Here is a 25382-nt window from a genome sequence, read left to right as displayed (position 1 = left end):
CCCTCTAATTAAAACAAGAACTTCCATTCCAAATTACCTTTTTGTCTGTTACAATCCTGGGATATCATTTATACAATTAATTATAGTCAGACCTAGCATTAAAACTAGGAATTGGAAAAAAAAAATCCTATAAAAACAAAACAAAGAGTCCATGTTTCAGTCATTAAAAAACAAAAGGAATCAAGGCTTTCCTTGATTTTGGATAGTCCGTAAATGTCTTGAGATAGTACCTGAAAGAAAATAAGCAAGACAGTGAACCTGCATACATGGAGGGAAACTGCACAGTTTCAATACAGATCAGCTGAGGAACCTTACAACTGCTCCAAGCTGCCTTTCTTTGTTATCTCAGTGTGTAACTCTGCAAAAGTGCAGATCCAAAACTATTTACACCTGCTTATTTAATTAACTGATAATAGTAGAAATTTTAGGAATTCAGAACATATCTATTCCAAAGGACTGCAAAGGTTGCAAGGGAAACCTTAGGAAAAGCTGACTTTTATGAGGCTCAGTAAAGAGGGGCTAATTTAGCAGGGTGGAAGCAGTGATGCAGCTCAGGTCACATTAAATGACTGTCAGGCCAGGGGCACAGCTGACTGCCTTCCTCACACAAATAAGCCAATACTCCTCCTGTATGTGGCTTTAGATTTCAGTTTTATCCCAAATCCTGGCTCAGGTCCTCCCTGGCATTTTGCAAACTGCATTCCTAGGGGAAGTAGCAGCGTATGGCAAGGAACACTTTGATACCTGTGGTGGTGATAAGCACGTGGACCAATGCAGCAAAGAGTGAAAAAGGCAAAGGCGAAGGCTGGTAGGGACCAGGTTGCAATGGCAAAACCAAACCATTCCACAATTTCTCCAAAGTAGTTGGCTCCAGAAACGTAGGTGAACAGTCCTCCTGCAGCAACAGACAAAATATTTCATTTTTACAGTCATCTCCTGTACATGGAAGGTTCTTTCACATAAAGTCAGCAGCAGAATATGTACCCTTTCTTATTCAGCCCATAGCAGGAACCTAAATGCACTTCCCTGAAGCCAGTGGAGCCATGCCAAAGGGGGATCTTGTTTGAAATTCATGTGTAAATACAAGAATCAATGGGGATTCTGACTCAGATGTTTCCAGCACTTTCACAACCATTTATTTTCATTTGGAAAATAACTTGAGAAAGACCATTATTAGATTTAAATTATAAGAATTAGCATTAGTCAATCCTTTTCACGCCCTAAAAATATTTTGCAACTTCACTGCCTGTGGGGAATGCAAAATCTGGATCTCAGTTTTTTGCCACATTTACAAGAGGCCGGTAAATATTGGAGGTGAGAAGCTCTGGGAGAGACATATCACCATCTATAGGAAGCCAGCAGAAGGAGTCAATACCAAGCCCAAGAAATTCTTGAATTCCTATCCATGTTGCTCTATAGAGCTAGAATTGCTTTTCCTGGAGAGGCAATTCCACACCTTGGTGTTATTATTTTACACTTTGAACACCTTTTGCACAGTAAGCAATCCACTACTACTTCTTTCTGGGCATGGAGAAGACTCTTTCCTTCTTTGCAGCTGCCTTTTGCAAAGTTAAAATCCTCTTCCTGTGTCCACTTCAATCTTCTCAGAATTACCAGCCAATTCCCTAAATCTCTCCTCACAACTCATGTTTTCCAGATACTCTTGCTGCTTTCCTTGAACTGCCTGCAGCCAGCTCACACCAGTCCCTGCAGCCTGGGGGGCACCTGAACCAAGTGCCTGTGCAAGACCAGCTTCTCTGCCATTACTGTCACTCTCCTGTGAATTCAGTCAGAAAACATTATTTATTCTGCTGCCCTGTTTCCTTCAAGGAAGGGAGGATGAGAATATACCTTGAGGAATCTTGTAAGTGACTTCCCCGGGTTTCCTCAGCTGGCGCAGCAGGAGGTCACTGTGAATGTTGATTCCCATTCCCAGCAGAAATAAGAGGAGGCCTAAGAAAGCAACAAGAAATGGATTAGAAAGACAGCTCCATCCAGATATCCCTGCTCAGGCTCGTGTGTGAGGTTTGTCTTTGCAGCAGATGGGGATCATGATGTGAGGTGGGTGGATTCTTTTTCAAGTCAAAAGATGCATTGCTGCCAAGAAGGCTACTGAACAGGAGAAGCACAGGTGACACCAGAGCACTTTCAGCTGAACTCCCAGGTGACCATAGTCTCCATTTATGGAATACTGATGGGGGGACACGAAGTACCCCGTGGCCACCACAGCTGATGACAGGCAGCCACAACTGTGCACGTTCCTGCAGAGTAAGCACTGAGCTGCAGACAAGTACCAACACCCTCATTTAACTGCTGAGGGATGGGGAGCACAGAGACACAGAGTTATCCAGCACATCACTGGAGCTGGGAAAGGAATCTACATCTCAGCACCCCTCAGTCCACTGCCAGTGAGGCTGCCTGGACAGAGCTTTGGGCGTGGATGGAAAGCAGGTACTTGCTGAGGGATGCTGACATTATCTGGCCAGAGTGATCCATTGACCAGATTCCATTTAGCTGAAAAACCAGAGGCATTTGATTGAGAAAGTCTGCAGGCGACATGCCCTTCATTCTGTGATATGTTGGACACTAAGAAAACCACCTCTGATGATGATGGGAAAAGAAATAGTGTGTGCACTACAATGTATACATAAAAGACTAAATGCTGATAAAACCTCAACATATCCAGTAGCAACAGAAAGTTGGTAAGAGTCCATAGAGGAAGAACATACTGTTTGTTTTTTCCTTAATATTTCAAGTACTGCTAATGCTGATTTTCTTTTTGCTTTTTTTTTTAACATTAAATATATATTTTATTTATCAAGAAAATGAAGTTTTATGGTGTTTTCTTTGTTGGATATGTGAGGTCTTACTAAACAATGTCCAGAATTTTTAGTATGCGATGCTGTCTGAAGAGACTGGACTTGCATCCATGTTCTGAAATAGGGTAGAGAGAGTACCTTGGTTAGTTTGTACTTATTGTACCCAAAACATTTCCTCAGACATCCATGTTAATCCTCATTTCTATGTTTACATTTAAAACCACTCTCTGTGCAGCACCAAATCTGTAATGCCATCTAACTGCTCTTGTTCAGTTATTCTCTGGGGAATTTTACAGGGTGAAATTCAGCCAGGCTATTAAGGTACGGAATAGGAAGGAATCGTATTAACATACAACCAGACTGTGTGATCTGTAATCTTCCTCTGTGCCTTACGTGAGAAAAAAGAGCTCTTTGTCCCCAAAGCCTCATTCATGCTGGGGTTTTGCCCTGCTTTTCTCTCTCACTCAGAATGCCTGCATGGAGTACAAAGCTCCCTGGCAGGGAAGAGAAAGCCACAGCTTGCACTCGCGCACAGCCACTGCTGGCTGCACACTTCTGGCTGGGCAGGGGCACAGCCCCATGCACCTGGGGCCTGAGATTGCATCTCCAGGGCCCACAGCAGCAGGAGGCTCTGGAGGGCTGTCAGTAAAACAAGGCTCATGACTTGAGACTAGCACATAACGTGATATACCTTCAAAGGTGGCTGCCTAGCAGGAAAAAAAAAAGTTACTGCACATTTACTTGTTTTATCTGGGCCGGCAAGCAGGTCTTGTGCTGATTTCCATCGCAACAGATTTGACTCACATGTTCGCTGAAGATTAGGACATAATTCAAAATGCTTACAAATTGCTTGTAGATTAGATCTTGGGAATCCTGCAGCTGTAATTACCTGATGTAAATCGGATGTCGGTGCACCAATCGTTTGGGTATTCAGCGCAGTAAATCAGGTAGTACCCCTGGAGGAAGCCATTATAGATACAGAATAACATGCCAAAGAAAAGCAATTGCAGTGGGAAAGGTCTGCCTCTAGTGAAGAAAGGGTAAATAAATGTCCTAAGGTAGATAAGAAAAAAGAGTCAGCACATTGCTCACGATAACATTGTATTTGCAATTTCTCTGCTGTGGGGAAAAAACTTGAACAAAGCACAAAGTAGAAAATAGGTCAATAAAGACAAAAAATTTGAAAAGAACTGCAACAATATAAGATCAGCAATTTATTTGGAAATAAAATCCTGCAGATACACATCATATTTGGAAATCCTGCAGATACACATCTTTTTCTGGTCCTGCAGGACTGCACCCAAGGTGGGAAGTTGGAAAGCTCATCCAGATTCACTGATGCTTTGAGAATCTCTCTGTACCTTTCTCTACGCTTGTTGGTGAAAATGAGGAATTCGTGCCCACAAACTGCATTTTCATTTCCAGACTTGATTTAATGCTCCAGTGGGCCAAGGGAAGATTGGTTGCTGTGGAGGGACACGGGGACATGATGTTCAGACATCACTGATCTTTGTGAAGGGCAGCACCAACTGCAATACTGATTCTCCAAACAAGGATTACTATGCCACGAGCATCCCATCGGGAGGAGCTTTGTTATGGAGCAGACATTCCTGATCCCTGAGGGCTTCAACCCATGGTGGCAGATGGGCTTGAAGACAGTGTTGGGACCCTCTGGCTCTCTCATCCCCTGCAGTGTCCAGCCCAAGATTTCATCTCCTGTCCCAGCCTCTCCCACTTCACTCAGAAGGAGACCCCCATGCATCTCTAACGCACAGCAGCTCTGTCCTGCTCTGCTTGGACACTTCAATGTAGGGGCAGAGCACTGTTTTTCCCTGCCAGGGGAGCTGCTTTACCTCCAGTCCCTTCCTCCCCTCCGTGCTTTCAAGCTTTTGTTTAAAATAAGAAGAGCTACAGCCGTAGGTTTAAGATGCTAAACACCAAGATTTCCATGCAGCTACAGCACCTAGGGCTTTCTTAGACAACAGCTGTGCTCACAGTAGCATTAACATCTCTGTCAGCAAATAATTGGTGCTTGTGCAGTTTTAATTTATATATGTGTTTGCTTCAGGTGAGAGTATCCCCCTTGACACTCTGGGCAATCCATATCATCCCTGGGAGAGTGAAACAAAGAAGTTATATTAATTTTTAATAAGTGGTTTCTTACCTGGCCACTTAAGTGCTGTAAGTGGAAAAATCTACACTCTGAATTTCTTTCTTTTGCCCTCTTGGGCTTTGGATCATCATACCAGTATAGAAGCATTGCTGATAAGTAATTGACATCCCATGTTGCAAGTGTCAACTTAAGCAAGCTGAGGCATAAAATCTAATAATATTATAAATCTAGATTAAATCATACTATATCTGGCAGTGAGTAAGCAGAGCACAAGCAGCAGCATGTTAATTCACTGCTTTCCAAAGCAAGGCAAGACAGATTTCCAGCAATTAAGGCAGCTGTGATGCAGAAGTGATGCAGAAGTGCTAAATACTTTTAAGAGGTATGGAAAATGTTCTTCAGATAGTGGCATCACATTTGTCATATTTATTACAGAATGGGAAGGAATGCTCTTTGGAGTAATGTTACCAATAATTACTGATCTTGCCCTTTGGGAATGTGATGCTGGAGTTATGAGTAAGCAAGGCCAGCTTTAGTATTCTGATCTGCTGTTTAGTCATATTGAAAAATTTGACCTGAACAGTTATGAGAAAAAGTGTGAAAATTTCAAATGCAGGCTTGAAGACAGCAAATTGTATAGAAGAGGGAATGATGTAAACCACACAAAATTATTTAGGAAGTGAATTTATACAGCAGATTCAAGTAGGACTGGCACTGCTTTATCCTTTGCCAAAACCAGTCAAGTTTAAGAGTCTCTGAGTTTTTACATCTGATGCAAACAGAGGTTTCTCAGGTCCCAGGAAAACTGATTGTTTCTGTGCTGCTTCCTGCTGTAGAGATTGTAGGCCCTTGAAAGGTGACTTATCCTCTAACAGGATAAGTAACAGGAGGCCACAAACCTCTCTGCCATGGAGTGCACACAGGACAGGAAGAATCTGCATGCAAAGTAAAAGTACAAGGGCAGGGGAGCCAGGAGGCACCAGCTTTGTTTAGTTGTTGAGGTAGTAAAATCCTGACATCACTGTAATCCTGCCTCATAGCAGTTTGGATGATCCAAGTCAGGATTTCATCCAAGAATCTTTGTTGTGGAACAAATTCTCCAAGGAAATCTCCGTGGGTCTGTTAAACCAGAGGCCAGATTCAATTCTCTGTGTGGGATTGTGCTACATGGCTAGTTGAGGGTGCACAAACTATTCCTGATGAGATTTGAAAAAGCAACAGAGATAAAGCAGGGGCATTTAATAGTTTAAATATTCACTGGAAGAGTCTGCAGCTCTGCTGGAACTATTTTGCAGTGTGAAAATCAAAGGGGGCCTGAAGACCACCATTTTAGAATAACAGAACAAATCTGGCCTTTTGGTTTTAGTCCAGTGACAAATTTGACCTTTTACTTTTGGTGCAGTATTGATGACTAATTCATTACTCCTTTATTATCTTTACCAGCCAAAGGCACTGCATCTGACTAAACCATTGCCAACAGCTTCTTTTTAAATGAATGAATAATGCATTATTCATTTTCTTCCCCATCATTTCTTTTCCAAAAGAACAGGTTTTGAAGAGAAAATAATTTGACATTGCATCAAATTTCATCTTAGAGGTATTAGTCCAGCTTCTTGAAAATTCTGGAGACTCTCAGCTAAACCCAGGGAAAGTATAGGTTTGCTCTTCTTTCCACAGAAGGTGGAAACCTTTTCACAAATGTTACCATAATCCACTAAGAGTAGGTTGTCAGTCCTGGGCTCCGCCTTCTCCGGCTCCTTGCTTGTCCCACCCAGGACAAGGTGGGGAGGGCTGGTGGCTCAGGTCAGGGTGGGCAGCCAGGCCCACCTTTTCATTTTCTTATTTGTACAAATGCCTGTATCTCAGTTGATAAGAAAAACCTTGTGATTTACGTTACACTAACTACAGACCAGTCAGACACGACAGGATTGCCCTATCAAACCATGGATTTACTTTCAGTATTTCTTGTGCACAGATTGACAAGACTGGTGTCCAAAGCTGGGGAGATTACACAGACCAGTTCTCTTTGCACCAACAATTGACACCATAGGTTGTCACTGGAATCACATCACTAGGGAGCTGCTGGCACCCTTGGCATACCTGGCCCCTTGGACAAAGGCTCAAGTTGTTCACAAACATGATTGGCTTCTATTTGGGGTGGCTGTGATGCCTTACACAAAGCTTCTAATTATTCTGGAGAGTTATGCATGCCAAAGTAGAAGTCTCAAAGACATCTGCTGCCGATTAGTCTGCACATACTTTCTGAGCCCCATTCTGTAGATTATTTGTAGGTTAAATGCACTCTGAGGTAATTTTAAACTTTTACTGGTTTTGAGTTGAGTTACAATAATTCTCATTGGATATTTATAGGAGAAAACTGTCAAGTCCACACCAGGACACAATCTGGCACCTAATTTTCCTGTGGCCAATTAAAATTTTCAGTTATCCCAGACTGGGCCAAAACAAATGTGATGGGTAAATGTTCAGTTCCAAGCAGCAGGCTAATTTGCTATCAGTTTGAAGGGAAAGTAAAAGAAAATACTCAAAAACACTTTCAAAAGTGAAATTAAGCATTTTAACCCTCCTTCATCATGATATCTACAGATGCACCAGCATCACAATGTGGTAGAAACTCCTCACCTGTCAGATTCCTCTCCTCAAACATCCTACCCTGAGATGCTTTACCCTTCCCTTCCCCACTCACTCTGCACCAGACTGAGAACATCATCAGCCAGGAATATTTGGATGAAAAGCAGGTTGTTAGCAGCCATTTGTACCGCTCAGGGTGGACCATGTCCCTTTTGTTAGGGTCTGCACAGTGAGACATGCTCTGTTCCAGACCCGGGAACAAAATCTGGGCTGCACGCAGGTGACACACCAGCAATGCCAGCAGGCAGGAATCATGGGCTGCCCATCATGCCTCTGGCAGTACCCCTGCAGGTGCAGACAGACAGACAGCAGACCTCATGTATCTCCTGTAGGCAGCTGTATCTCATCTCCTGGAAGGAAGAAGCTGTAAGGTGTAAGGAAGTTGTAAATTCAGGAGCTGAGCTCTTTTTCTGGAGCTGATGCCCAGCCAGAGCTGCCTGAGGAGCCCACCAGTGCCAGGGGTGTGCAGTGGCTGCCACTGGGTGATCCCAGCTGCAGGGCAGGTTTCCTGACTGGGACAGGGATGTTCCTCATTCCCTGACTGGGACAGGGATGTTCCTCATTCCCGCATCACTGGGACAATGCGAAACCATCAGGTAACTGTAATCACCTCCTGGACTGTGGCCCAGTCTGTGAGCTCATCTTAAATCATTGAACAGAATCAGTGAGGGGAGCAAGAGAACTACCTTTTTATTGTAATCATGCAGATTTATTTATCTAGTGATGACCAAAAGTTGGAATGAACTCTCTTTTCCAAGCCACCAATATTTTTGCACATGCAAAATACCCTACTTCCATGTTCCTCCAAAGATCTTTGGACAAATTTTGATGGCTATAATTTAAGGAATAAGAAAGATAGATATATGATTTAAAATCTTATGATTCAGATGTATAAAACAATACTGAAACGTGCCATATCTGGTTAATTTCTGAGGAGTCTATCTAAAAAAAAATGGGTCAATCTGCTATCTTTGGGATGTTTGTGGTTCATTTCCAAGATAAATCCAACCTGAAGCCTGTTATTGCAGGGACAGTCTTTCTTTGTTGTCTCTTGGTGGCAGGTCCAGGGCTGATGAAGACTTCTGGCAGGAGCAGACTCATCTTTCTTGGGCAAGAGAGAGGCACACATCTGATCAAGGGATGGGAGAAGGACTGAGACACATGGCACCATAACTGGGTTTCAAGGAGTTCTTGAGAAGCAAGGCAATGGGAAAGAGAAAGTCTGGGCAGCCCTGATTTAATGCAAAGACATCAGAAACGCAGTAGGATCAGTGGGAAATGAGAAGAGACTTGTAAGTGACTGCCATGCTGAACCATGGGGACTGCTAAACTTGTAGTGAAGATTAGTAAGAATAAACTTATTTCAGATGAGAAATAACACACAATACTAGAAAATAATTTATTTGGGAGAGCTGAATAGCTGTGACCAACAATTTTCCTGATACTGAAAGGAAGTTAGTTTGAATGCAATGAGATTTCTATTAAATGTAATATAAAAAAACCACTGAAGTAAAGAGCTGGGTAGGACTGGGAGAGGGAGGATAATCTGAAATTACAGACAAAGGCAGATTCTTTCATAAAAAGAACACAAAAATTTGGAATTAATAGTAATTCTTATATTTCAGGGGATAAATTATATTCCATTGAAGAGAGGCTGAAGGTAGCAGCTGCTGAGGACAATTGACCACCATTACCTGCATTTTGTTTGGAATGATCTGACTCTGGCTTCTGCCAAGACAGAGTGCTGGCTGTGAAGGGCCTCTGCTCTCATCCAGCATGATAACTTCAGGGTTTCATAATGTCTCATGACTCATCTCACATTTTCTACAAACTGAGCATCTCAAAGATGCTAAACTCCTTAGAATAGATTAGCAGTTGCTTAACACCAGCATTTATGAGTAAAGCTCCAGAGTGGGACTCGCTGTGCCAGGAAGGCTGACACCATGGATGACAGCACTTGCAGAACATTCAAAGGAATCAGCAACTGCTGCAACTTGACTTGTGGCCACAGAGCTAAAAACAGATTTCAGGTTGAAACCTTGGTGACAGGTCAGAAAAGCACAGTTTCTTACAACTGCCTTTGAATGAAGGGGGGTTATAGGAAAAAATGTTTTCAAAAGCATGTGTGTCTCATGGGAAAGGCTAAAAAATGGTGCTTTGGTATCACTGTCAATCATTGAAGGAAAAAAAAGCCATAATGCATTTAATCTTGGATAAATTTAAGGAATCTGAGCTATGTAATGCTCAGTTCCAACATTATAAATGCCTGAACTAGTCATTGTGACCAGCTAGAACTAGTCAGTAATGCCTCATTGATTGATATAAATTGGTAGCACGCTGTGCATTTAGCAAAGTAAGAAGGATAAATACAGTTTATAGATAAAGCTTAGTCCTCTTCACATTGCATACAGATATTATTAGATGTGCTAGATTTAATAAAATATAAGTGGTTGGAAAACAATTTAGGAAAAGGAAAGGAATTAGACCTTAAAAAGGGTATATGGTTTTAATTAGTAGAAAATAATTGTGTAGGCTTGACTCCAAGGCAAAAATTTTTCCTCTTCTAAATTCACTGCAACAGTGGCCAGGTTTCAAAAGTCTTTTGCAATTTTGTTTATAAATTACTTCATTACTCCTCTTGGTTTTCTTCCATTATTTCTGAAAATGTCACTAGAAAATGTGGTATCTCCCTGTGACTACCAGCATCCAGACAGAACCAACAAAGGAGAATTCTTCTGGTAAAAAAGCATTCAATCATGAAAAACATCGTACTGGTTTTTCAGATACAGGATCAAAACACTGTACTTCAGTTATTATGCATTTTCTAAAGGGACACCAAGAACAGAACTGCTGGGCTTGGTGCATTATCAAGCTGCCTCAGCAAGTCACAATCCATCAGCAAATTACACTCAGTATACATTTATACCAGCATATTTGTTTCTTAAATGTTTCTATTTTTGGTATAAACACCAAATAGGTTTCAAATATTCTTAATTTAAAATATTATTTTATTTTCATTTGCTATAACCCAGTCACTTTTTCTTTTTCTTTTTTGTTTGTATTGCAGAAAGGAGACCAGAATGAGAGCTGAACTAAACAAAGGGAAGAATGGCTTGACTGCCCTTAAGCAAAGGCAACTGAAACAAGAGCCAGATGAACCAGATATTAATATCTCTCTCACCATCCCTTGTCTAATCTGGCATATTCATCAGAAAGATGGGGATTTTTTAATAAGTACTTTTTCACAGCCAAAGAAGGTGAAGTGGAGCTAATAGAACAAAGGGAATATGTGCACTGTACAGATCCCTGCTGAAATCAGTGCCATCCCCTACAAACTCATAGTTTGTCCTCAGACACTGCACAGCCAAGTCAGGGGTGTGCAGGACGTGCAGCCTGGTCAGCTTCTTGTCTGAGCAGCAATACCTGTCACAGCCTCTTTCACTCAGAGCCCTGTGTATCTGTAACAGCAGGGGACAGGACTCATTTCCATATGTAACCCTATTTTCATGGAGTAGGTTTGTTGAGGGAAGGAATTGACATAAATTGGATATATCATAACAGAAGGATGGTGGGAGCAGATGGTGTCCTGTGTCTTGACCTTAGATTTTTTACACTGTCTCACATGTTGAACTTTTAAGTAACTTGGAGTTTCCTGGTTTATAGGATGTTAAGTGGCTGCAAAACTGATGGAAAAATTATATCAAGGAATAGATCACAATTGTTTACTATCAAACTAGAAAGATCCTTTGAGGGAGGTTCTGCAAAAGACTCTTCTGGTACTACTCAGGAGTTTTTCATTAATATTATGCCTCTGGGGAAAAAAATACTTGCAATGTTTGTGGCTGACACGGCTTTGAGAGATGCTGAGCACATCAAGAACGAAGACCAGAGTTTAGAATAGCCTTGAAGTACTTGATAGTTTTAAAACAGTTGATTTAATTCAAGAAAGACAATGGCAAAATACTACACTTAATTAAGACCAAATGTAAAAGACAGGCTGAAAAAAGGGCTGGATGGGAGAGGGCATGCTGGTAGGTGGCAAACTGAGCGTAAGCCAATGATGTCAGGCTTTTGTGAAAAAGGCAAATGTTAAAATATGTTGTTGGAGACACCTGAAGTAATCTTTCCCCTTTGCACAGTGCTAGTAGGAGCTCAAATGATACTCTGTCCAGCTCTCTATAAAAGATAAAGTGGAAGCAGCCCAAGGACAAACAGCTGTGGTCTAGGAAGTGTGATGTGAGGAAAGACTGAAGGACTCAGGGCTCTTTAAAATAACTGGGAGAAAACCAGTGGAACACATCATAACAATCTGCATCAGAACAATCTGCAACTGTAGAAAAAGCTCCTGCAAAGAAGAAAGGAGTCAAGCATTCTCCTTGCCTACTGGGAACACAGCAAGAAGCAACAGGCCTGAGCAGGTGCATAGAAAATGCACTCAGATATTAGGGAAAGACAGTGAGGCATTGGAACATACTAGGAATCTCAATAAGCAGCAATTGTTAAGGTCAGACTAGACAAATGTCCATCAGGAATGAGAAGAAAATCTGAGGACTGTATGTGGCCAGGAACTGCCTGGGAGTGGGAACATAGTGCTATTCTAGTCAGAGAGAGGCTCTGATGGACTCAGGACCAGGCCAGCTATCACTGTTGAAACCCTAATTAAACTTGGTCCAGATTTGTACTTTCATGGGGATTAGAGGACAGGATGACTTGTATGGGGATTAAAGTTCAGCTTGACTAGATGGATTGTGCTGATGACAAACGTGCAGATCTCACAGTGCTCCATGATTACCTCCACAACTTGATAATATCTAAAGGGCAGCAGCACTTAGAGGTTGTGAGAATATTTGTTGTTTTATCTGAGCAATAGTGTGTCAAAGCCTTAGCCAGACAAAGGTATCTCCCTCTTTACTTCTTCAGAAATAATCACTTGATATTTATGAAAGCAGATCACTTTGTTCCTATTGCTAAACTGTGGGGGTCTGCCAAAAGTGTGAAATACATGCCAGAGTAACTTAATCAGACACTATGCTGTGCACTTGAAGAAGTTCCCCGCTCCAGTGGAGCAGAGTTTTAAGAGTTCACAGAGGTTGAGATCATGAGCAGAACAGGAGGATGCATCTACATAAAAACTGGCACAAAACCCAAGGATGCACAGATCTGTGCTCTTACAACTGCACTTATCAGATCAAGTGTCATTTTTTTCCCATAAAGTGCTCCTGTGGGCCTGAGAAATGACCAAAGGGAGACAGAAAATTGGTAATCTATCCTTATTCAACATTAAATCTTGGTCAGATTATATTCAGCCAGCGTACTGAACCTCTGTGATCTCATGGCAGTACATACACATAGAGGGGAACAAAATTTGAAGTGGCCAGGTCGGATCCTGAGTTTGTGCTTACATTAAAATAATCAGAGGACTTAGAAGCCTTTTTTTTTTCCCTAAGGAAAAACTGCCATGGGCTGATTCTGAGTCACAATCTGAGCCTCTGTTTCCTCGCAAAATATGTCAAAAGATTTCCTGACACTGAAAGCTGCTGAGTGAATCACTCAGCACAGTGTCAGCATCATGTCTTGATACCTGGGTATTGCCCTCTCACATCGTGACCTTTTCCTTCCCATTTCTTCTCACTCCTGCCCCACTGTCTGTTATTAACAACTCTCCTACTTGCCCCTCCTGTGCTCTTTCAGCTGACATTTCTGTCTCTTCCCACCTTGCAGCTCTGACTGTAAACCTCACAGTGGTTTTATTTCTCTGCATTCAAGACATGCTGTATTTTTCCTAATCCATGTTGCCAGAACTCCAGCTAGGAGACTAGTTCCTCTCTGTTGGTTATCCTAGCAGCCAGAAAAGCCTTGCTCTGTCCCTACAGTGCCAGCCTAGAGCATACTTGGCTGGATTGCAGGCTGGCATTATAGCCTCAGCTGAACCAGAGGAACAGACCCTGAAAATGTTAGCTGACGACCTTTATGTTTGAGCAGATACAAACGCACCTCTCAGACAACTGTGCCAAGTTTAAATTGCTTTCACTAGGAAGAGTCAGAGACATGTCTCACTTTAGTAACTTTCATCTGGGCCAAGTTTTCAAATGTGAATGCTTTAATAGTTCTATTTTTTTTTTTAATGTTCTAAAGAGAAGCAAACAGGCAAAGAAACCCATCAACAACATAAGTACTTTTCTTCCATTCTGTCATTTCTCCTTTCTTCCTTTCCTGTTCTCAGGAGCAGCAGAAGTTTAATAGAGGTCCATGCATTGTGCTCCCCGAGATGTGTGCCAGGAGCCTCTGGAAGGTTTGCTTAGGACCACGCTGTCTGGGGGTATTTGCACATGCATCTCCAGCAGGAGACCATGCTAACATGGCTATGCTCCTTTGGGAAGCCCAGCTAACTTACTCAGAGCTCCCTGGAGCCTTCCTGCCCCCCTGAATTATGGCATGACTACCCAGATCAAGGAGCCTTGGCTTTGGAGGAAAAGTCACCCAGCCCATCTTCACCAGTACATCAAAGAGCTGCAGATCATCACCCTGCCTCAGGATCTGCTTCAGCAAAGTCATGCCTGGAACTGATCTGTTCCTTAGCATCTCCTCTGGGCAAACCCTCTTTCCCTAGCAGACAACACATCCCTTTGAAGACAACCTTGATAAGGTGACATTTTCCAGAGCCATTTCTGGGAGGCAGTCTCCCAGCATGGCAAGTGTTGGATTAAACTGGTGAACACTGTTGTAAGGGAAATGGTATCTTATATCTGGCTACAGCTGGCTGTGGGTGTTGCTACTCCATGTTTTTAAAGGATATTTAGGAAGGAGGAGGTCAAACCCAGCTTCCTTCAAACAGGACCTTTTTTCATTGCTGTTGAAGGTCACATTTGGATACGCCTTCCTAGGGATGGTGAAACTTTCTGCCCATCCCTAGGTATTAATACAGTAGTAACTGGTGCTTCAGAAGTTCACAGCTAGGTAGAATTGGTAGAATTTAGCTGGTTCTTAAAACAAATTTGGACCTGTAGAAAAATTTACTGTTTTTTCTTCTTATGACTTGCCTTTTCCCATTTCCCTACATGGAATATTTTAACTAATATTTTAATTTGCTTGTTGGTTTTGTGGTTTTTTTTTTTTTTTTTTTTTTTTTTGTTGGGTTTTACAACAAAATAATCCCATTGCTATTGTTGTAACAAAGAGATGTTGCAAAAATAATTAGAATGGCAGCTGAGTGCTCAACAAAGAGTAACACAGCTCTTACATTTAAATGGGTGTAGATGTACATGAATTTAATTATTTGACCAAATTCAGTAAGGATCACCCTCCTGATCAATTCACCTGCCACATTTAAACCAATTTCTGGACAGAGAAGGACACATCGAGGTGTATAAATTAAGAATTGTCTCTTAATTCAAGTTTGAAAGTATTTCTTTATCATAACCCTTCTTGACCAAAATTAATTTTGAGGAAGATACCAAGAATATAACTTACACCGAGGGAAATATGCAATCTCTGGGATGGACACTGATTTATAATCATACTACTAGGAGGTTATTTCACAACCCAGTTCCTGGGTGGGCTCAAACCTCACACAGGGGAGATCAGAGAAACCTTCTTTGCCTTGGTGATGTCCTGGTGGCTGGAACTCAGGTGTCTGCCCTGGAACTGCAGCTTGGACAGGTGACTGCAGGGCAGCTGGACTGACACCCACCAAGTCATTTTGCAATTAACAGCAACAGTGAAGTCTCAGAGCAGGCATAAATACTCCTTTAGTGCATTTAAAGCAGCCTGGTAATAACAAAACAGCACAAGTGAATTAGCATCAGACATAAAGATACTCCTGAGAGGAATGATGTCTTGAAAAGAAGTGAAGAAAGATAAAAGTCTTAAGTTATCGCTGCAGAAAATCTTCCAGACCAAGAGACAAAAGGCAAAAATCCCATGGGTACAATTTGGGCTGGGCAAAAAAGAGAGGTTTCTGTAATGTTAGCCCACTTCCCATTGGGAAAGGAGTGTATAGATAGGATCATTTGTGCTAATTGTTAGGAAGGCAATCAGATAGTATTCTATCTTGAGAGCAGAATTAGGAAGGTATTTCATAATGCTAGGGAAGACTGCAAGGAAGCAAACTCCACACTAGCACTGGGTAGATGAGCATTTTACAATTCTGAGGCAAAGCATATGAAGAGATGCTTTTCTTGGCTATTAATACATTAAATTTGAGGAACCTGGATAAAAATAGCAATGAATCCACTATTTTCACAGAAGAGAAGAAATTATATATTAGCATTACTGTAATGCACTGGGATGCCTGGGGAGCAAGGAATACATAGAAGAGGCACAGCAAATGGCCAGCCTCTGTTAGGGATATTGCTGACAGATCTAGAATTACTGCCAAGGCCAAACAGCAGGAGAGAGGATGCAAATGTGCTACTGTGTAGCTGGTGAAGGCCAAAAGGAATCTGGTCAGGATCTATTCCAAAGCATCAAGGTGAAGGAAAAGAGAACAGGATTTGTTACTTGTGAAATACCTGCAGATTTTGTATTGGGAGATTAATTCTAGAGGTTATAAGAGGCCAACAAGAGAAATGTCTTTAGTTATTGACACTTCATAATGGCAACTTCCTAAGACCAAAGGATAAAATAACTATTTCTGTGGGGGGGTGGGGGGGGGGAATTAATCTCTGGATAGGATCTATTGGACCTGATGCTTATTTTCTGGTCTGGTTATATTTACTACTACAGGGAGAGTACCACTTAAATATATAAATATCCTTCAAGTTTAATCTAATTTCTGTTTATGCACTTCATGTTTCAGAAAGCATGACTAATGTATGAACTAATAGGGAATACCTCTAAAAATTATAAGCAAGTTAATTTATAAACAATTTACTCATTTAGAGCCTCCATCCTTCAGCAGTTCTCTGGAGTCTTGAGCTGCTTTTCTTACTGATCACAAGTAGGTATTCCTGCTTGAAGAAAAGGACTGGTCCAGGTGTGTCCAGGTAAACATTGCACCTGGCTGACCAGCCAGGCAGGCACTGCATTCTGCAGAGCAGGGGAGAGCAAGAGCCTTTTCCTTTCTCCCCCCCAGCTTAGTTCCAGAGAGAGGGAAACTGGCCAAAAGAAGTGTTAAAAACTTATGTGAGGATGCAGTTTTCAAATGCTCCTCACTTCTCATTCTCTTGCCACAAATTTCTGCATTCCCTGATCTCTTTAGAAATATGTCAGTTTGTAGAAAACCAGCTACAGGTGCACCAAATGGATCACCTCCAGCCAGAGGAGTCTGGGGATCCAGCTGCATCTCAAAGAGCAGCCTTACTTGATGTCTCTCAGATTCACTTCAGTGCACTTCAGAAATGAAGACAGCAGTTTGGTTTGTTCATGTATTAACTGAATGAAATAGAAAACAAAGATTTGACTTGATTGAAAACAAAGTTGCAAGAGAAGAAAATAAATAAGTAAATGTAATTCTAGGTGGTCTTTGAAACTGAAATGCTTCTTTAAATTACTTGTGCCCCAGCTATTGAGGGCAGCACCGAAGGGGCAAATGCAGCACCCTGTCTTTTACACTTCTGTCTTCAGGATAATCTTCATAAGTCAGTGGGACAAGGCCTTCCCTGCTGCTATTGTGCATGGTGGCATCACCTCTGCTCCCTCACCACTCTGCCTTCCTCACTGGCAAGAGAAATGCAGCACGAAGATTTATATGGGATTGGATTGCAAAGGTTCCCTTCATTGCCGCATGTTATGTTTCCCACCTTTGGTGTTTGGAGCTGGACTGGAATATGGAAAGGCAGCAAGTGGGTTTCTCCTCGCCACCTGAGGGCTTCTGCTGCATTCCCAGCACAGCCCCTCCAGCAGGAAAGGCTGTATTCAAGCTACATTCCAAAGTAAAATACTTTGTAAGTCATTTATCACCAGACGTGTTCCCGTACATCTTACACCACCCATCATTTTCAGCTCACGACCAGCTTTCCACAGAGATTGCATTTACAGATGGCAGAATTGGCACTCATTTCTTTTCTCACTTTCTTCTTCCTTTTCTCTGCCTTCCCACCCCATCACTTTGAGGGGCCCCTGCAACCACAGAACCTACCCTGTGAAAGTGAAGGTGCTATGAGCTTACTGAAAACAGACGTGGAAACTCAGATTTCGATTTTTTCCAGATTTCAAATAATTCCAATTTTAAGAATGTTGTCTTTAGCAGTAGAGAGCATTTGAATTTGACTAAATTCACGCCATGCTGTGCTAATAAAGTGCTCGTTGAGACACAAAGAGCTGGCTAGCTAAGGGGGTTGGGATCCCTCCCTTGCTTCTCCTCCCCTCAGCAGCAGCAGCAGCAGCAGCATCCTGCCTTCATGCCATCCTGGAAGCCACAAAGAGAGAGGCTGCTGCCTAGCGGTGGCAGACAAAGGCAGAAAGCATTCTGCTCTCACGGCTCAGGATGGAGGGGAGGTCTCCTGGCTCCATCCCCTCCCTCTTGAACCCTCTCAGCCAGAAAGTCTCTGCCCTGGGCAGCACTAGGGGAGGGCTGGCTCTCCGACCAGCAGTCACCACCCAGTCACCATCTCTGCTCTCTGCCAGCAGTGGGCTGGATGGGGCACAGCCCCTGCCAGAGCTGGCTGACAGGACTCCTGCAGGAGCTCCTCTAAATGAGGACCATCCACGTCCTTGTCAATGAGGCACCATCAGCCTTAACCCCGTTTCCAGAACAGTATCAGGGTGGTCCCTTCAACACTCCAGCATAGTCCTCAAGAGCCTGACAATAAATACAAAATCACCACTGATTAAGCTGGCCCACAGCACAAATTCTAGAGAAGCAGTGAATATGAATGTAGGCAGGACAGCATTTCTAAGCAGTGTGCCCATATAAAAAAGTTATTTAAAAATGAAGGAAATGCAGTGATATAAACTAAAACCAACTCCTAAGGAGTGATAGATTGTAACCTTGGTTACAACCCGGGTTACACCAGCTCCAGAGTATCCCAAGTAGCCTGGAAACATAGGATGTCCCTCTATGACTCCAAACAGAAGAGTGCTCTCCTAATCTGTAAACATCGGAGTAGGATGGCGGAACAAGAAAGTAATGTTCTCTCTAGGCATGCTACTACAACTCTGGCGCTGTATCATTCATCACACGCTGATGTCTTCATTTCAAAATGGATATAGAAAAAAAAGGAGAGGGGAAAAAAGCCACAGAAATTATCCAAGGACTGAGAGGCAGAAAAAAGATCTTGCATTGAGGGTCTGCTGCAGTTCAGTGATATTATAAACCTAGCTTATGATACCTCAGTTCAAATAAAAAAATTATTGTAGCTATTTGACAACATGTCCAAAAGCAGGACAAGTTAATTATGGTGGCTTAAACCTGTTCCTAAATTTATGAAAAGGTAATTTTATCCTGACCAACTTCATGTTGGATGAAGTATCGTGTGTCTGCACTACTCTAACTCTGTGTCAGATCAGGTAATGTGTGATCCCCTATATCTGGCATACATCCACCACAAACCCATCAATTCAGCATAAATATGACATCATGTGTGGTAATTAATGCACCAGAAATACGATCGTGTGCTCCTATATTATCTGCACCAAACTGATGCTGACAGAGGACTTGACAGCTCTGTAACAAGCAAATTAAAACATGAGCCAGTACCATGTAAGTGATATCATGGTAAGAGAATACTGAAGGACACTAGGGAGTGCTTTAAATTAGCACAGGGTGGATAGAAGGAGCAAGGCCCACTGGGAGAAAAATCAAGACCACTCAAATTTAAGCAAGACATTTTAAACATGTTTAAGTAAGGGTAAAAGAATTTAGAAGATAACTACCAAAGAAAACATTGGATTTTTCCATTTCAAAAATGATGTATTTTTTATTTTCAGGGGTCTTCAGGTCAAGACTTGAAGTTACTCTGAAATATGTGCTTCAGTCTAAAAGGAGCTACTGGGGCAACACAGCTGGCTAGAACATCAAGGAAGGTAGAATAGCTAAGCACAGAAGTCTTTTGGAAGTCTGTATTTCTATAATGTCCTTCTGAGCGTACCTCTGATGAAAACTTCCCTTCCTTATGTATGTTTGCTATTGTAGATGAGACAAGATTAGGAATTATAAAAGCTCCCCTGTGGAGAGGAGGAAGTCACTAAATTATGCACCAATATACCAAGAAAATGTGTCATACAAACACAGAGGAATGCTTAAGTACAGATACCAGATGATCACAGTAAAAGTAGGAGTGGATTAACAAAATACCTTTATGATTAAGAGTGAAATACCTTTATTCTTTTCAAAATTTTAAAGTCAGAAAATTAAGTAGGCCACATCCCTTAGGTAATGCAATTTTATTATTGATTGATATAACACTTATTTTCCTTGCAATCAAGTTTAATCACAAAAGTATTTAAAACTGTTGTTAGATTATTCCAAGTAAAGGTAATAAAATGGAAAAAAAAACCCAAAAGAAAACCCAAAAAGTCAAACTAGATCCTGACTGTTATGTCAAATTAGTGAACCTCTTTTCAAACACTGTATGGCAATGGAACTTTCTAATGCAGTGTCAACAGTACCCCTTGGTATAATGATTTGTTCAGCAGCATTTTATAGGCAAACAGCCATAATTTGCACATAAAACGTAAGTGCACTTCTTTCCACCGCTTTTCAGCTCTGCCATAAAACAGCTTGCCCACCAGCACTGTCACCAGGATGTGGTGGCTCTCAGCATGCGAGAGGGAAGCCTAAATTCACATGAGGTACTCCCTGGAAAATCCAGGAGCTGCGGATGGGCTTAGACTGGAGCTGATTCTGGATGGCAAAACCTGTTAAAGTCCATTGGTCAGGGATGTCTCCTCCATTGTTGCCATCTTCCTCCAAGGACTGAGTAAATCCCATTCTTTTAGTTAAAGGCTTAATCCAGATTACAGATTACTGCACTACTTACTGATTGCTAAGAATTTGACCCAACCTTCAGAGGGTCCAAGGACTAAACGAGTCTAGGTGGTTAAAAAGTCTGGAAAAAAAAGAAAGCTGCAGAAATTGGGTTTAACTGTAAGATATGCTACAGGCTAAAAAATTCTGTGTAACAATGTATTATCCTGCCTGCTAGAAATTGTAGATAACAATTAGCTGTGCTGATTGTTAAAACTTTCATTTTATCAAGAAGGCTCTAATCACAAACACAGCCATGTGGCCATAGGTCATTCTACCAAGGATCCCTCAAAGAATCTGCTTTTCCTATAGTATTGTCAGGCAAAACCCAGAAAAACTTCTGTTTTGTGATTTTGCTGCTCTTTTACATAGCAGCAGAGTATTAATATTTAGTACAACATTTCAAATATTAATTGATCCAGCAGAATGTCATAATGGTTTGTGTGAGAAGGGGCTTGCAGCCTGTGAGAATACTATTGGAGTAACATGCTGTATTAGCAAGAAAAGTTTTACACAGACTTGGTTAAGTGAGGGCTTTTACTTTTACAAGAGAAGAAGGATATTCCAGCGAGAGATGAGAAGATCCCCAAACTGTCTGGGAAAGAAAATGTATGAAAACACAGTGCTTTTGCCTCAGTCCAGCAATAAATTTGGGAAAGAAGCCTCAGAGTCAATAGATGTGTGCGCACTGGTAGGGTAACACTTCTTTCAGTCGTCTAGTGGTGTTCATTGATACTTGTGTTTCTCCAACAATCAGAAATCCTTGATAACAGAATGCATTTAACTAAATTCTGTATAACTACATATAATCAATAGATGTAGCTTTCTGGAAGCCAAATATGTTATGGGTGTGTCCTCGAGCTGACTCCTGCAGTAAAGACAACGGGAGTGATAACAAACGCATGCCTAAAATAGTGTTAGCAACGTAAACCATTCTCTGTTTGAAATTTCTCCAGAACAGCCTTGAGTTTCTATCCCTAAACTATCTGTAGAGGTACTACAACTGGATTTTCAATATATTGATTTTAGTTGAGTAGCAAATAATAATTTCTGATCAAATATTACAAGAATGTTTTCTATTTCTATGAAGCAAACTAAAAAAACAGATATAGGAATGGTGGTGAAAAATGGCAAATCAAGTCAAGGTTTTGCCTCAGAAGTTACATTGCTCCTTACTACATAATGGCATAACATTTTCACGTGCACTTGCCACTTGTGAATAAAAGCCATTTTTTTCCATAAACAAAATTCAGCTTTCTCATGAAAGAACTCCACAGAAAATGGAAGTGGAGATGATGGATTCTGGTGATATTCTCTGAAGAACAGGGTGACAATTGTAGAGCTATGTCTCTTCAAAGTTATCACCAACACTGGATAAAAACTCTACTATTTATTTAAGCTCCTGATTAGCAAATACAGAACTAATTAGAGTTACAGCATTCGTTGACTCTGACAAGATCAGGTTTCTAAAAAGAAAAAACATGAAAGGAAAAAAAACCCAGCAGAAATTGGTACTTCGGTAGTGGAGCGGGAATGACGAATTGAGCACAAAGAACGAACTTCGGTGCCGTGGCAGCGCACGCCCGCGGTGCTCGCCCCACGCTGCGGGCAGAGCCGTGCGCTCCCGGTGCTGCGGGCAGAGAGAGCCGTGCGCTCCCGGTGCTGCGGGCAGAGCCGTGCGCTCCCGGTGCTCGGGTAGAGAGAGCCGTGCGCTCCCGGTGCTCGGGCAGAGCCGTGCGCTCCCGGTGCTCGGGTAGAGAGAGCTGTGCGCTCCTGGGGCTGGGGCAGAGCCGTACGCTCCCGGTGCTCGGGCAGAGCCGTGCGGTCCCGGTGCTCGGGCAGAGCCGTGCGCTCCCGGTGCTGCGGGCAGAGAGAGCCGTGCGCTCCCGGTGCTCGGGCAGAGCCGGGCGCTCCCGGTGCTCCATGGCTTTGCTCTCCGCCACCCTCGCGCGTACTCCCACGGCTGCGTTCGGCGGCCGCCGCTGCTCCCGGTGCCGCACATGCGGCGCTTCTCTGCCCGCAACAAGCGCTTCCTATGTACCTTTACATGATATTTGGATGAGTTTTATCCAAACCTTAGCTTCAACTTAGCGAAACCTTTTTTCTTTTTTCTTTTTTTCTTTCTTTTTTTCTTTTTTTTTTTTTTCCTCCCCCTAAGAGAACAATTCAAAACATCCATCCTCTCCCCTGCGTCAAGCGCCCGAGCACCACCGGCTGCTCCTCCCCCCGGGGTAGAGATGCCCACCCGGCCGGTCCCTACTCTCCGAGCGGAGTCCGGGGCGCGGATGGCCAGCCGGACTCGGGCGGGAGCGATGCTGCAGCCAGGACCTGCTCCGGCCGCACTGCCCGCACGGCTCCGGCTGCGCCCGCTCCCGCAGCTTCCCTTGGTTTGCTTTCCCGAGGCGAGGCGGCAGGGAGCCGTGCCCGGCGGCGGTACCTGTAGAAGTAGTGCCAGCAGAAGAGGCAGCAGAGGAGGCGGCAGCCGAGCGGCTCGAGGCGGGGCGGGCTGCGCAGCGCCAGCAGCAGCGCGGGCACCAGGAAGGAGGGCAGCTCCTGCAGGAACCAGGCGCAGCGCGCCGGCAGCCGGCCCCGCGGCCGGCACAGCCGCTCCTCGTGCTTCCCGTAGCGGGACGGCACCCGCAGGTGCAGCGAGAGCTGCAGCAGCGCCAGGGCGCCCAGCAGAGAGCTCAGCGCCAGCACCAGCCCGGGGAAGCACTGCATGCTCGGGGGCGTGCGGGGGCAAGCAGCCCTCGGCCAGCGCCAGCCCCGGCCTTATTAGAGCCGCGGCCGTCACCCCGCCCCGCCGCGCTGCCTCCCGGCGCCCGGGCTCGTCACAGGGCGCAGCCCCTCGTGCCGGAGCGGGCGAGGCGCCCCGACCCGCCCGGAGGGGAGCTGACCCTCTCCATCCCTCCCCGCCCCACCTAGAGGGGAGCTGTTCCCCTCCATCCTTTCCTCCTTCCCGTCCCGTCCAAAGGGGAGCTGTCCCACTCCACCCCTCCCTCCCTCCCGTCCCATCTAGACGGGAGCTGTCCCCCTCCATCCCTCTGTCTTGCCCCGCCCGGAGAGGAGCTGTCCCCCTCCATCCCGCCCGGAGGGCAGCAGTCCCTCTCTCTCTCGCCCCTTCCCTCCCGTCCCCCGCACTGCCGGGACCCGCGCCCGCCCCTCCCGCCGCCGGTCCGATCCATGCCGGGAGTGAGGGCGGCGGCGGCGGGCGAAGGCAGAGAGAGAGAGAGGGAGGGAGGAAGGGAGGGAGGGAGGGTCGGGGGCGGCGAGGCGGCACGGTCGGCACCGAGCGGGGGCGAGGCGGAGGCGCGGCCCGGAGGTGAGCGGGGGTGACTCTCGCAGGAGGTAATCGCTGCCGGCGGGGTGGGAGCGAGCGGCGGAGTTCCCTTCCGCTGCCCCAGTGTGTCACCGTGCCCCGCGGCTGCCCGGCCATCTGTGCTGCCAGGGCCGAGCAGCGCCTGGTGCCAGGCAGTGCCGCTCCACTGCGGGCAGGTGGAGAGTAAAGGCAGACAGATGCCAAAGGTCGGATGAAAACGAGCAAACGTAGATGCTCGCGGTAGGACTAGGAAAACACAGTCCAAGACCCACGAGTCTGACGAGTCCAGGTCATGTTTGGCATAATCCAGGTATGCTGAAACTTTCAAAGTGCCCCAAGTTTTAATGAAGGTGGTCCTAAGATAGGTGCTAGATTTGGGGTGTGCTCAGGAACCCTTCAGTCTGAACCACATGAAGTAGTTTTGACAAGTTTGCCTAAAACTACAGTCCTTTTCTTTGCCTGTCTCCTCTGGGATCTCCATTTGATAAGGATTAACAGGATGCTGAATTACAGCAGGAGGGCTAGCAGAATATTAAACTCTGTATTTTTCTGGCCGTTACAACCTATCACCTCAAGGCCACAAATTACAATGTCATTCATGTCATTTTGCAGCTTCACTGAGAAAGCAGTTGGAGGCAGCTCTGCAAAGGATTGGATGCCACACAAAACTGCTCTTCTGGAGCAGAGGTGGTAATTGATTTTTATTCAAGGTGCGACTGGTGAGTGCACTGATTTAGGATGTGGGAGACCTGGGTTCAATCGCATTAAGGGGATTCCCTTTTTGCAGAGGGAGACCAAACCACGGGCTCTAGTCTGTCCTGTAGTTCAGGGGAGGCACTTGTTGTGCTATGCTGCTTATTTGGGGCAGCTACTTAGGGGAGCAGAGCTCCTAGTCACAGACAATATCTCCCTTATCCTCGTAGAGTGCTGCAGTTGCTAAGGTCATGTTTGTTGCAGTGAGTAAAACAGGTCAAGGTTTTTTTTGGCCTCCAAGATGTGTGACATGCTAGGGCTGTCGGCCACATGCCAGGGCACTCTTCCCCCACAGAAGATGCCTGCCTGTTTCCAAGCTGCCTGCTGCTCCCAGTCTCTGGTACATGCTGTCTCCCAGCTGTGTGTGAAAGAGGGCAGGACCAGAACTGTGCCAGCCACGCTGGCCATAAAGCAGTGCAGGCTAGCAGCAGTGGTACCTGTGTCCAAGCAATAGCTCCTGGCTGTGAACATCAGTGGAGGAAGGTGTTTGTAGGACAGATTTTAGGAATCTCCACCTGTATCTTAATTACCAAGAAGTGGAATCCAAAACAAATGGTTGTGTAGCAAAACAGTTGAATAGGAGAATTTGTCAACCATAATATGCAAGTTTCAAGGGGAATTACTTCGAAGTGCCTCTAGCCTGATCCTGTGAATTGAGGACACATTAGCAATAGAAGCACATATGGGGCATTCATGGAGTGCATCTTCTGCCATAGTGCCTTCTGAAAGAGAACCAGCGGTGCACTCAGACTTTCACAAAGCATATCAAAGCTCAGTAGTTAGCTGGGGATGGCTTCAAAAGAATGCTTTGCATTCAAAGTA

The 25382-nt window shown here is 44.1% G+C and overlaps 1 protein-coding gene across 1 annotated transcript; it reads right to left on the bottom strand.

The window, feature by feature from the left end:
- Positions 1–163: 163 nt before the first annotated feature.
- Positions 164–23298, bottom strand: SRD5A2 (steroid 5 alpha-reductase 2; the record flags this gene model as incomplete). The annotated part of the gene is made up of 5 exons (XM_084201611.1): positions 22926–23298; positions 3709–3872; positions 1852–1953; positions 745–895; positions 164–230 (listed from the first exon to the last, which is right to left on the bottom strand). The coding sequence occupies exons 1-5, from the start codon at positions 23207–23209 to the stop codon at positions 164–166; spliced, it is 768 nt and encodes a 255-aa protein (XP_084057737.1). The 5' UTR covers positions 23210–23298.
- Between the last annotated feature and the right edge of the window lie 2084 nt (positions 23299–25382).

Source organism: Fringilla coelebs (genome assembly GCF_963513975.1).
Source record: "Fringilla coelebs genome assembly, chromosome: 3".
NCBI classification, from domain to species: Eukaryota; Metazoa; Chordata; class Aves; order Passeriformes; family Fringillidae; genus Fringilla; species Fringilla coelebs.
The sequence above is the reverse complement of the archived record's forward strand: the minus strand, read 5'-3'. Positions and strand labels throughout refer to the sequence as shown.